This window comes from Pimephales promelas, chromosome 16, assembly GCF_988280905.1.
Source record: "Pimephales promelas chromosome 16, fPimPro1.hap1.1, whole genome shotgun sequence".
NCBI lineage: Eukaryota > Metazoa > Chordata > Actinopteri > Cypriniformes > Leuciscidae > Pimephales > Pimephales promelas.
This window is the reverse complement of record NC_142784.1, coordinates 17,498,964-17,512,038: the sequence shown is the minus strand read 5'-3', so window position 1 is coordinate 17,512,038 and position 13,075 is coordinate 17,498,964. Positions and strand designations below refer to the sequence as shown.

The following is a 13,075-nucleotide window of genomic DNA, read 5'->3' as shown; positions in this document are numbered from 1 at the left end:
CCTGCGACAACAAGCTTGACCCCCTTGTGGCACCCTAAATGTGGAGTCAGTGTGAAATATTTTTTTTATAGTGTTATGCATTGAGCGTGACAGTCACTCGTTTCAGTCTTTTGTCACACACTCCCGTCACACATTGTATTTCTCATGCCGGAAAACTAATAATAGCCTATATTTAATTTCTCTGGCCGCGCCGCTCTCACGTGAGAATCAAGCGCGTCTATCCTGGAGTTCAGCAGTCGACCCTGCCACGTATCAGCCAATCAAAAAAAGAGAAGTGCTACTTAATAGCCGATCAGAAAAGGGCACTATTGTATCTGGGTAAAATTTAACGCAATAACCAATGAAAAAAAAGCATATCCTGGAATTGTTCATGTGATTCTGTTACAACATCTTCCGAAAGTTTCTTCACCCGTCCCACAGATGAAACTAATCATGGAGCTCCAAACATCACTTAGAGCACAGAGTAAGTCATGATCTCCCGTTTTAATGTTACAACAAATTCGCAACTTGTTTGACAAAAACAATGACAACTTGACTGATGTTAGAGAACGTTTCCCAGTTAATTAGTAGCTATCAGTCTGTAACTTTGGGGCTGTTTACACCTGGCCACTTAATGCGTTTTCTCAGATCGGACAGGTATTTGTTTTATCAAAACGATTCCATTTACACCTGGTCACATAAATGTGTTTTTGCAAAACGGATATAAATCCGATCTTCAATTCCCGCGCTATATGCAGATTTAATGAAGTGCACGTCACCGAAAGCAACAGATATGAGCTGGATTTTATTGATCATCGGCTAATTTCAAAATCAGCAAAGACGGTGATAAGAGAGAGCGGCGACAGAAGAACTGGTAAGATCATTTCGTTTCTTTATTTTTAATGAAGATGGTAGTGTTAAGCGCCTGCGACTTACTTTAATTTTACTTTGCGATAGAATGCGGCGCGTTGGTTTGCTTGATAGGCGTTCAGCTGCTCATCTGAGGTGATGCGCGTGAGCGCGTCGCAGTAGCGTCATCATCTGACTAAAATGACATGACATATAGCCTGTAACACGCTCTCACGCGTTTATTTTTTTTAGCATTTTGGGGAGTAGTGACATTTACATATGTGGTTTCAAGAACCAGATGCATTTACACTTGTACAGTTTCGTCTGGAATGCGGCCCAGACCACCTCCTGAAGTGGTTTGAGCGAATCCGTCTCGGGGGGCATTTACACCTGGTCTTTTCAGGATCGGATAGCTATCTGATCACAGAAAACGCATGAAGTGGCCAGGTGTAAACGGCCCCTTGACAACAGTTTTACAGCCTGACAACACCTGCTCAGAACAAGTAGTCTAGGCCTCATATTTTCCTTATTACACGATGACTGACATATTGTCACATTATAAACATCTCTCAAATTTTTATTACAAAATATTACAAACTCTCTCTCTCTCTCTCTCTCTCTCTCTCTCTCTCTCTCTCTCTCTCTCTCTCTCTCTCTCTCCCTCTCTCCAAATTTCCCCTTTTTAGGCAATTTTATTGGCACTAGATACATTAAAGTGTATTGCATAGTCGATTTTATAGGTCACTTTTAAAATTATGTCATATTTTATAATTATATCCTGGCAAAGGATGCATTAATTATTGCTTCTGTCTTTCAAAGATGTCAGGAAAAAACAATTATGAAAAAGCTCATTCACCCTGAGAGGAAAACCCCCTAAAAAGGCCAGTTTAGATGATAATTTGCTGATCTTTTTGCAAAAAAAACAAAACAAAACAAAACAAAAAAACACAAAAATCGTAGATTAGAGGTAATGTGATAATGCTGAATATATGAAGAGTTCAGATGCAAAAGCCTCTAAATGCCATTTGAAATTTTCTTCTTTAATGATGATTCTTATCAAACTTTTATATTTAAGTTCAGTAATTTCACTTAAATAACAATTAATAGGTAATTATCATTGCCATTTAAGTGAAATCACTGAACTTAAATATACAAGCTTGATAAAAATGATCATTCTAGAAGAAAATTTCAAATGGCTTAGAGGCTTTTGCATCTGAACTCTTCATTTATATATATATATATATAAATATTCAAATGTAAAAAAAAAATATAATGGAAATTGAAATACAGCTACTGTGACTAATGCAGAACAATATGCTATGTATTAGAACATTGAGTTTGTTTGTGAATTGGGTGTGTGAGTAAAACACGTTTTGTGTGTGTGTGAGAGAGATTTCGGCACATAATGCGCTCCATAGGGGGAACACACCCGACTAATACCAATATCAGTCTCTTAACAAATCAGGGACTTCATGTAAAGTAATTAATATTCATGAGCCAGGCAGTGGCAGTATTCCCCACCCCACCCCCCCACCCCACCCCACACACACACACACACACTAACCATTCAAAGAAAATGCCATTGGACTAGGCTACTTTTACAAATACCTATCTTCAAAAATAAAATGGAGCTTGAAACTCGGAAAAAACACTGTAAGTTATTTCTGAATACTTCTTGGACATTGTTTTTTCATGGACATTTCACAGCCCATTTTTCATATAGCTAAAAATAGGCTGATTTAATTACTAGGCATCTACATTATATGTATGGCTTACTGTATTTGGTCACTGATCAGCAAATTATTAAAACATTTTATGAATTCCTTAATGAATTTGGTCACTGATCAGCAAAAATGTAGCCTATTAAAAAAAAAAGAAACAAAAGAACGATATACTAGCCTATTTTTTTTTATTATCAGTGAACCTGGTGATTTGCAAAACAAGTCTACATTGCAAAATGTTTACATACATTGTTTTTATGCACATTGTTGAATGAATTTAACTTTTTTTTTTTTGTAAAGTAAAGCTGAAGGCCTGTGTCGAGCAGGTCGAGGGCCATGGCGTGGTCGTTTATCCGTAATCACTCTAATGGCCACACGAGTTTTTCGGGTTTGGTGCTGCTTGGAATTATTTTTTTTGTTGCTTATACTTCAAAAGATTTTGAATGCGATTGAATGGACTTAATGTTCACCTGACATATAAATAAACCATTTGGATAGCCATATTGCGCAAGTTTATTTTACCACATCAATACTAGCCTATAGCTACATTGGGATAGATTGACCACATATCAATAAATGGTCATTTTGATGTTATCGATCTGATAAGAAAAATAGGCCAATTATAGATATCAAATCGATAGATTATTTACTTCATGCGCGCTGTTCGCCATAATGGTTTTGAATAATTGGAATCACTTCGGAAAGGAAGATAGTTTAGTGCAGCGCCAGCGCACATCTGCCACATTCATAAAATTATAATAATAGCACACCTGTAACATGTTATGAATTCGTGTTCGCCAGTTTTCCAGCACGTTAATTGTAGAGTGTGTCTGGAGTCAAGGCTTCTTGACAAGCAAAGACAATTCTCTTGAGCATTCTGTTCAATTGTAATTTTGTAACATGTTTATTTTGTGTATCGGATTAATCTAATATAGGATGCGTTTGGTTGAGTTAATGAACGATGCATTAAAGCGCTTCGATTGTAGGCTACTGTGATCATCGCTACTGTGCAGCACAAACAGCAATGCGCATTAATATGATTGAGACTGTCATACATAGGCTACCATTTTATTCTGATAAGTGGTAGTAGGCCTATCCATAAACAAAAATGTATTATGCCTATATCCTGCATTGTGTGACGACATAATGCTTTTACAGTTCACAGGGAAAGATCACATCTATGGAAGTTTTTCATGGGGTTGTGTCTACTGGTGATCGTGAGTTGTATGGTAAGTTACCACAACTGCATCTTTTGAAATGGTATTAATTCTTCAAATTAAAAAATCAATAATGCTTAATCAAACTAAATAGTTACAGGCTACAAAATATTAGGTTCCATGCGGATAATGTAAAATTGTGTAAATAATTTTGACAACATCATTCTTCATTATAGAAAATAGGCTAGCGTCTATTAGCCTAAGTCATGCAGACTGACAGGCGCTTTATCGTTATTGTAGGCTATACAAAAAAGACAAATTACAATTCAATAAAAAAGAACAAAAACAATTCACAAGGCAACAACAGCCCCAAACAACTATACTTTCCACACTATACGACTGATTTGATATAACAGACTTGACTTGAAGACTTGTGAAAAGTCATTCTGGTGTGCCATACCCGTTTACACTCCCTTTATTATCCCACATGACCGTACAAAACACAGCATTCCCCATCAATACTTGTGCTGCAGTAAACACACCAAGCCAGCATTGATATGTGCGTGTGAAGCACCTGAAGGCATGCATTTTCACCACCCATTGGAAAAATGCTGTTATACATGTACAACAAGTTTTTCTTTTCTTTTATTTTATTTTCTTTTCTTTTCTTTTCTTTTCTAAGCAAGATTTTACAGATAGTCACACGTGTATATTTATACTTTTGTGACCTGGAAGCAATAGAGATATCTGACAAAGCTTGCAAAAGGGAACTCCCTTGTTGTACATTTTATATAACAGCACTTTTCCAATGTTTGGTAAATATGCATACTTTTTCAGATCTCCATTGCTCCCAGGTCACAAAAGCCCGTCCGATGGCCATGAGAGCATATTATGTGGAAGCATTTCTAGTTCTGAGGGATTAGCCGTGAAGAGAGTTGAGGTGAATGTAATAATAAACAGGTCTTCTGCCCTGCCGTGTATGAGCCTTAATTTCTCTAAATTCACAATGAAGAGTCAAAATTGTGAAGGTGTGTTGATTGCCCTGCATAGTGTTTACCACACAGAAAAATTATTTGAGTGGGGATGGGCTGTGTACACTCAAAAAAATGATTTTGTTTTGTTAAACAAACAGAATTTGTTCATGTAATTTCAACATCATGGAATCATCCAATCAAACTCTGAGCTGAGGGTTAAATGAACACTGAAGCAGTGTTAAAGTTAATGAGACAATTAAGTGAATAACTGAGTGATGATTGAGCATTATTGAAGACACCTGATGTTAACAAGCAGAATCACTGAAGGAGAAAATCTAAAATTGTAAGCCACCGTTATGGAGATCAGTTAACTTGCTAGCAACAGTTTAGTGATTATACAACATATCTGTATTTTCTTATAACAGAAAATATTTAATAAAACTATTCTGATCAAACCACTTTAATCTTTATGTAGAAACAGATATCAATAATCAGCCTGTCTATCTCAATCGTGGTGACATTAATGCTGCCCTACAAAGGCAAAAGACCCTAACTCACCAGAGTGTGAAGCTGAGAAAAATGACTTTAAAGTTTTTTTGTTGTCCAGCCAATTGTATGATAGGTAGGACACTGAAAATTTACCAAGTTGTTGTCATAATGAATATATTTATCTACATATTTTTTTTTAGCTCAAACTTGACCTTTGACCTTTATTCGGAAGTTAATGTATTCTGCCTTTGCATTATCTGCAAAACAATAATGGGTCATACAAAGGCAAAATACCTTAACTTCTAATTTATTGACCATTTCGACTTTTATCACTCTAAACAAACATTTCTATGATAACAATGAAAGGATTAAAATAACATTTAGTGAGTTCTGTCTAGTAAGGATTAATTTTACATCAATAGAATATTTTAAAAAAAATAATGAGAAGGCCATTATCTTTATTGGATCATTTTAAAACTTTATTTTTGTACTTTAAGTAAAATAACACTTTAAGAGGAGTAGGAAAGTAACCTTCAAAAAATATTTCTTATATTTGAAAGGTTTGATTTGGTTATGCCAGTAATATGTAGATGCCATTTCTCAAATACCATTTACCCTTTTCTGACAAAACGTATAGGAATATGCTTAAATCTGATGATGTGTGTATGTTTTCTCTTAACTGTTTTAAAAAAAATGAAATGAAAATTTATTTAGAACCACGTGTACAGACTACAGTTTTCACTCGCAAATTTTACGTGATTCGGATTAATTGTCTTCATATCAGTTTATGACAGTTTACAAAGAAGGGAGTCTAACAACAAACTGATATGTATTAAATTAACGTTTGTTAACATTAGTTATGCATTGTAAACTAACATGAACTAACAATGAAGAGATGGATTTTTATTAACAACTTTAACAAAGATTAATAAATACTGTAATGTTTTGTTCTTTGTTAGTTCTTGTTAGTTAATACATTAACTAATGAGCCTTATTGTAAAGTGTTACCAGTGTAGGCTTAATAATATGAAACAATTTGTACCCCCTGTTCATAGTCTTCGTTTTAGTAAAATGTAATACTGGTGGAATTTGTACATGTAAGTTTGACTAATAAAACATCATTTATTTAAAACAATTTATATGAAATAATTCTCACTATTTTTTTTAAAGCTATATATGTTAAACGACAAAAACAGATGAGATATTTTACAACAACTATGAATGCACCACGAGTTTTACCAGCTTTAAGTAAACGCAACCTTTAATTCATGTCTGTTGTTTTTCTGACAACAGCAGTGACCAAGTGCTAGATAGTCTTTTAGCTCTTAGTTTTTAGCTTTACTGTTTAGCCGGGACAATTTCATAGTGGTTGGTATAAATGGGACTTCTGGTCATACTAGCTACAGCGACACTTAAAATTGCATGTCAACTAACGTCACCGGACAACTTTGCACTTTGATAGATTAGGCTAGCGAATTAGGCTAGCCAAACGGCAAATGATGGATTTGTCTTCTCAGTGGATGTTGTTTTCCATGGATTTTGACCATGTTTAAAAAAAAAAGGTAAGCTGGGATCTGTTATATTTGCTGGGTTGGTTTGTGCGTGTCTGGTAATGTTTTCTCCACGCCCGGGGAGGTGTGTCGTCAGGCGTGTTGTGAAGCGTCCCCAACCTACTCGCGTTGTTTTCTGTCAGTGAGTGGACTGTCAGATTGCCACCCTGTATGGCACGAGAAAACTTGTAGGCCTACTAGTACTAGTTAATAGTATCTGAAAATTAGATTCATGCTAAAAAGTGTAAATTGTCAGCTGGGTCAATGGATGTTAAAATCGTGCTGGAGGTTCAGATAAATTGGGATTTTACAGTACGTCATTCGAATCCATGAATGTGAGAAGACTAAGGCCCGTACACACCGGGACGAATATCAGCGCGCGTTAAGGCCTGTTCACACCGGGACGAATTCCCTGCAAACCTAAATGCCTAAACAAACTACTAGTCTTGCCTATACATTTTGATACAGCAGACATAACTACTCGCTGCAGCACCTTCTTGTCAGCTGCAGAGCAGTTTCCAAACCAGACAGTGATGGAGAATGACAGTGTGCGCCGCCATTTTGTTTTTCAAACAAACAATTTTACCCCGATTTGCGATTCGGGTAATGCTGGGTACACACCAAAAGAAAATCGGGATGATTTTGGGCACTTTCAAAGCTGTGGAACCTTATAAGTAGCAATAAGGTATTCGAGACTGCTGTATCGTGATTAAGTAACAGCTGAAGGGCGTTATTACAACCCCTTCAGCCGTTACTTATTCATGATACAGCACTTGCCTCGAGTACCCGTTTTGCTTTTATAAACGGTTAAAGATATTAAACTAAAAAAAGTATATATATAGATATATTACTTCATGAAAGTTGCACTCTATAGTGCAACTTTCATGAAGTAAAATCACTAAAAGCCTTCCTTCCGCTAGAAAAAAATAGTCCCTGACCGTGAACAGCAACAACATTCCAATGTGTAAAATGTATTAAAGCTCAAATAAAAACAACATAGGAACCGCAGTGTTGCTCAGTGATATAGAACCATTGGGTGAAGCGGTCAGAGCAGTGTTTTATCATGAATAAAGCACAGCTATTGACCAATCAGAGTCAAGGATTTGAACTTACCATTTCATAAAAAGGGTTATATTTCTTCTGCTATTGTTACAAGCCAAAGAACCATATTTTTTTCTGTTTAGAATAATATTTCTAGAACTGCCGTCTGCAAATCAATTTCCGATTTCTACACATACTTCAGACGCAGATCGCACCTGATGGTGTTCTCATTCCCTTCTCAGAGAATCGGGATATATACATAACCTTAGATATCTTTTATTTAATAATCGACAAGCATGATTCCTAGAAATACAAAACATTTGATTAATAACAATCTGTGTATTTTTAGGTTGTGTGGTCTTATACTGGCAATGAAAGGAAGAAACACCCTCCACCCAGCTTTTTGTTCCTGCACTTTGCAGGAATAAGTACCAACTCCACTTCTCCTTCAGTGCTCAGTTCAGAAGAGTCAAGCTCATTTTACTCTGAAAAAGGAATCAATTTAGACGACTACTCCAGGTTACAGCAGGATGTTTACTGGGCCGGGCCTGACAGACCAATCACAAATGTGTACATGAGTACTAGTCCAGACCGCACCAAATTCATCATTCAGAACCTGAAGGAGAGCTATCAAATTGGTGAGGAGCTTTATGTTACGGTGCACGCAAAGGATTTTGACAACAAATCCAAGCGTTATGGAGGCGACTTTTTTCAAGCCAAGCTATTCTGGTCTAAAACTAAGGTCAGTTATTGTACACATTAGATTAACTAAAACTACTTGCCTGATTATTTATCTCCCTGGTTGTAATGAGAATGTACTTTTGTCACAGGCCAGTGTTTTTGGGGAGGTGGTGGACCTGCTCAATGGCTCCTACTCTGTACGTTTCCTCTTGCCGTGGGTCGGCGAGGCACAGGTGGCTGTGCGTCTAATTCACTCCAGTGAAGCTGTGCAGGTCCTGAAGCATCACCGAGAGACAGACTCTAACAGAGTGTACTTCAACGGATATTATGAGGGACCAGGACCAAATAAGACCAGGCTGAGTGAAATAGTGATGTGTAATGTAAAGTGGGACAAGAATGGACTAGAGCATTTAGAAACAGAAGGCTGTGAATACAACGATCCCCGTTCCGGAGAAACTTGGCGCTGTCAGAGACCTAAATCGCTGCCATGCAGTGCCCTTGTGTACCACTCTATGGGTGGTTATAGAAACCGCCTGACTAAAACGGAGAAAATACTTATGTGAGATTAAACAACTCTTGATTGACTGTATGATTGACATATCTGTCAGAAAAAAAGGTACGAAAGCTGTCACTGGGGCGGTACCTATTCAAATATGGACCATGAAGGTACCAATATGCACCCTTTAGGTACAAAAGTGTACCTTTTTGAAAAGGTACCGCCCCAGTGACAGCTTTCATACCTTTTTTTCTGAGAGTGTTTGATGCATTGATATATATGACAATCATGTTCTCTTTCACAGGAAGCAAACTAACAAAGGTATCAATGGAGATAAAAGGATCATCAAAATCGTTCATTCCGAGGGGAATGAAACTATTGGTATGTTGTTTGATGGTTTAACCCAGCAGAATAATACAGTACAAGGAGGCAGATATGCTAGGAAATTTGTTGCACATAATTACATTTCTGACATTTACACAATGCAAGTCTTATAAAATCTCCAGTTCAGGCAATTTTTTGAGAATGTATACCTTTGACACAGATCTTACATTTACACGTCCTGCAGATGTTCCAGAGAAATGTCACCCTGGTTTACACACTCCCGTTCCAGCTGGCTTTTACTTGAATGATGTGTGGACGTCATTTGTCTGTCGCACCCGCCATTTTACAACCCAAACGACAACAGAGTGCCTGAAAGACAAACACATACACATGATGGGAGACTCTACTATAAGACAGTGGTTTGAGTTCTTTGTGACAGCAATACCAAGTGAGATAAATAGTTACTTATTTGTTAATTATAATTATTTATACAGTGCATAGATGCATTAATTGTTGGTCTGTTTTTCAGCACTGAAGCAGATGAACCTGCATGTTCAATATAAGTCAGGGCCACTCATAGCAGTGGATGTGAATAACAACATTGACTTACACTGGAGGTCTCACGGCGTTCCTTTGCGCACTCGGAAAACAGCATTCGCTGATCTGCACTACATCAGTAATGAGATCGATGACCTGGCTGGAGGATCCCACACAGTCATTATGTTCAATCTGGGACCCCATTTCACCACGTACCCTCTGGATTTCTTCACCCGTAGAGTGTTGAGAATTCGCAAAGCTGTTCTAGCATTGTTACAGCGGGCACCTGATACAACTGTTATAATCAAGACTGCCAACACTGGCTATAAGGTAACGTTATAGGCCTTCATTGCACTTAAAAAGCAGACGCTTCAAATAGTAGTGTAAAATAACTTCCTCTGTAGCCTGTATCAATTAATTGGTTTTGATGAAAAAGAAAAATGGTCTCATGTTATTCCAGCTCATATTTCATGATTTAAAGGAGCGCACAAGGCACTGAATGTCTAAGGCTGTTTTTACACTTGGCATTAACATACGATCACCGTGATCCGATTAAGCAGATCAGATCATTAGTCAATCAGGACATGGCGCGTTTACATTTGTTCACATTAAGTAGCCTCTGTATCTTGATAACCGATCGGATTTCTGTTTCCTGCATGATATTTAAATTAGGTCTGTGGCACGGCACCAGATTAAGAGTAAAGATAATACAAATTAAACAATGTCAATTGTTTTCACTCACTCGCTTTACTTTCCAATGCAATCTGTCTTAGATCAAATTAAGTTTTTGGAACGATTTTGAGTTGATCAAACAAAAAAATTCTTTTCTGACAGCCATGTGGGGAGACTGGGTGGGGATTTATATGACGTCCAGCTGTGAATGCAGAAACGATGGCTGGATTGCGTTTACATTACACTGATATCAAGTGTGTCACAGCCCTGAAACCTTGGAGGGCGATCGACTGGTACCAGTCTGGTGTAAACCTTGAGAGTTCCTCGAGTGTACAGGTGGTGTCCATGGACGCCTCCGCCTCGAGATGGGGAGCGCTGCACAAGGGCAGACCGTTCTTTGGCCTATGGTCAGAACGAGAAAAGTTCCTTCACATAAACTGTTTGGAAACATGTCAACATGTCGGTGGTATCCTACGTAAATCGCCAGGGCGGCATCAGCTCTCGAAAACCTTTTCAGACTGACAGAGCGCATTCTGGTCTGGGCTCAACACAATCTGCGCTCACTGAGAGCAGCACATGTGCCTATATATACGCTCTGCCTCAGCTAATGCGCGATCTGAGCCATAGATTCTTATTGTGGAGATGCAGACCCAAAATCTACACGCTGCCTCGGCAAACGCGAGATCTGAGCCAATAGATTCTTCCCTCTAGTAGAAAGCCAACAAGAGCAGAGCTAAAACTCTCAAAAGTGCATATGTTACACGTCGGGAATTTATGAATGGTAAATTGTCTGTCCCAATTTACTAGAGCTGACAGTGCATGCTCCACTCCCAAACAGATAACACATGAATCGTGTGTGTCCCCACTCGTAATGAAGTGAAGGCAGGGACGAACACACGATCCAAGGCTGTTTGCTCTCCATACTCATAATGTGTGCTTTATAGTTTCCTATGACGTATCATCTCTCTATTGGACTGATCATGCATGTGCTTCACGCCGCAATTACGCAGGGGCGTTACCACAGCGACTCGCCGCAGCTCGAGTTCCCTTAAAACGGGAACGAATGTGACACTATGCGGACTGTGATAAAGGTCTATGTGTACCAAGTGTTCAAATAATTAAGGCACTCTGTGATGACAATATTATGGATGATTTTGTGTTTCTCTGTCTTTAGGATATTTTTGGCAGTGACTGGTATTCTCTACAGCTGAACAGAATTCTGTACTGGGCTTTTCAGGATGTTGGCGTTTATATTATAGATGTTTGGCAAATGACCGCATGTCACTACAGCAAAGAGAACATTCATCCTGGCCCTAAGATTATTAAAAATGAGATTGACATTTTACTCTCTTTTATTTGCCCTTACTGAATTTAAATGTAATTATCTTGAAAATGTTGTTCAATAACTGTTATTACAAGAGAAAAGCTGTCTGAAAAAACACTGAGAAATCCTGTTTGACTTCCCTGAGTTGTAATTTTTTTAAAGAATGGTTTAGTACATGTCAGAGACCTCATTTTGTGTATTATCATCTTCAAATTGGAAAAGCAACTTCTTTGACTTACTAAATACACCTGCTGTCTGTGTCATTATCAATCAACTTTAATAATAGCTTTAATAATAACCAGTTTATCTGTAATTAATAACTATGCAGTGATTATTTGTACATGTTTATTCAATTTCTGTATTAATTGTGACTTGAATAATTCTGTTAAATACATGTAAAATTAGAGAAAGTAAAGCACTTAATTTAGTTTGTTTCTTTCTATTGTATTTGTTACTGTTTGTTATTTGCAACATTGTTCTTATATTTAATAACAGATAAAAAAGAAATAACTAATGTGATTATTAATAGTAATTATTAGTAATAAAAGAATTGAAGGGAAAGATGAAGAAAATAATTTTTATAATCAAATTGTTACCCTTTGAATCGAAATTGAATCAAGTTGTGTATTTAATACATTCATTGTTTTATTTCATTTTTTGCAAAAACTTTTCCATTTTATCATACTTCAGCTGTTTAAACTGTTTTTGTTTATTTATATATATATATATATATATATATATATATATATACACACACAGTATATATTAATTCTGAAACTTTTTTTCTGAAAATAATAATAATAATACAGGACTAGATCTACACAATAAAAATGTGCCAACAGATTACAAGCAATATTATTGTTAATTAAATTTAAAAACACTTAAAAATTTTGTTTGAGTTAATCAAATGAGATCCTTACAAATCAACCATTCAAAATGAGTAACTGCAAATAGCACACACTGAAGATTACCTAAACTTTAAACAGAAATATTGGTTTCATTGGACAAAACGCCATGATAATGAATACTACTGAATGGAATTGTTTTGATTTAAAACAAAAATTAGTTGGTATTATGTAAGGGTTAATGCCCGACGAGGTGTCCATTGTCAGGTTTTAATGGACGACGGCGAGGCGTAAACCGGCCGACGCGCAGCGGAGGACCTGACAATGGACACCTCGGAGGGCATTAACCCGCTTATACCATGGTCACTTGCCAAATAAAACATTAGTTTATATTTTAATTAGGCTAAATCTAGTTTTTACAAATAATAACTTGCCT

General features: G+C 37.0%; 1 protein-coding gene across 1 annotated transcript; it reads left to right on the top strand.

Moving 5' to 3' along the window:
- Nucleotides 1–193: 193 nt before the first annotated feature.
- On the top strand, nucleotides 194–12,215 carry LOC120478898 (NXPE family member 3). Its single transcript, XM_089121114.1, has 8 exons — nucleotides 194–463; nucleotides 3,708–3,778; nucleotides 8,110–8,502; nucleotides 8,591–9,000; nucleotides 9,242–9,318; nucleotides 9,506–9,709; nucleotides 9,791–10,128; nucleotides 11,645–12,215. The coding sequence occupies exons 1-8, from the start codon at nucleotides 421–423 to the stop codon at nucleotides 11,837–11,839; spliced, it is 1,731 nt and encodes a 576-aa protein (XP_088977240.1). The 5' UTR covers nucleotides 194–420; the 3' UTR covers nucleotides 11,840–12,215.
- The last annotated feature ends 860 nt before the right edge of the window (nucleotides 12,216–13,075 follow it).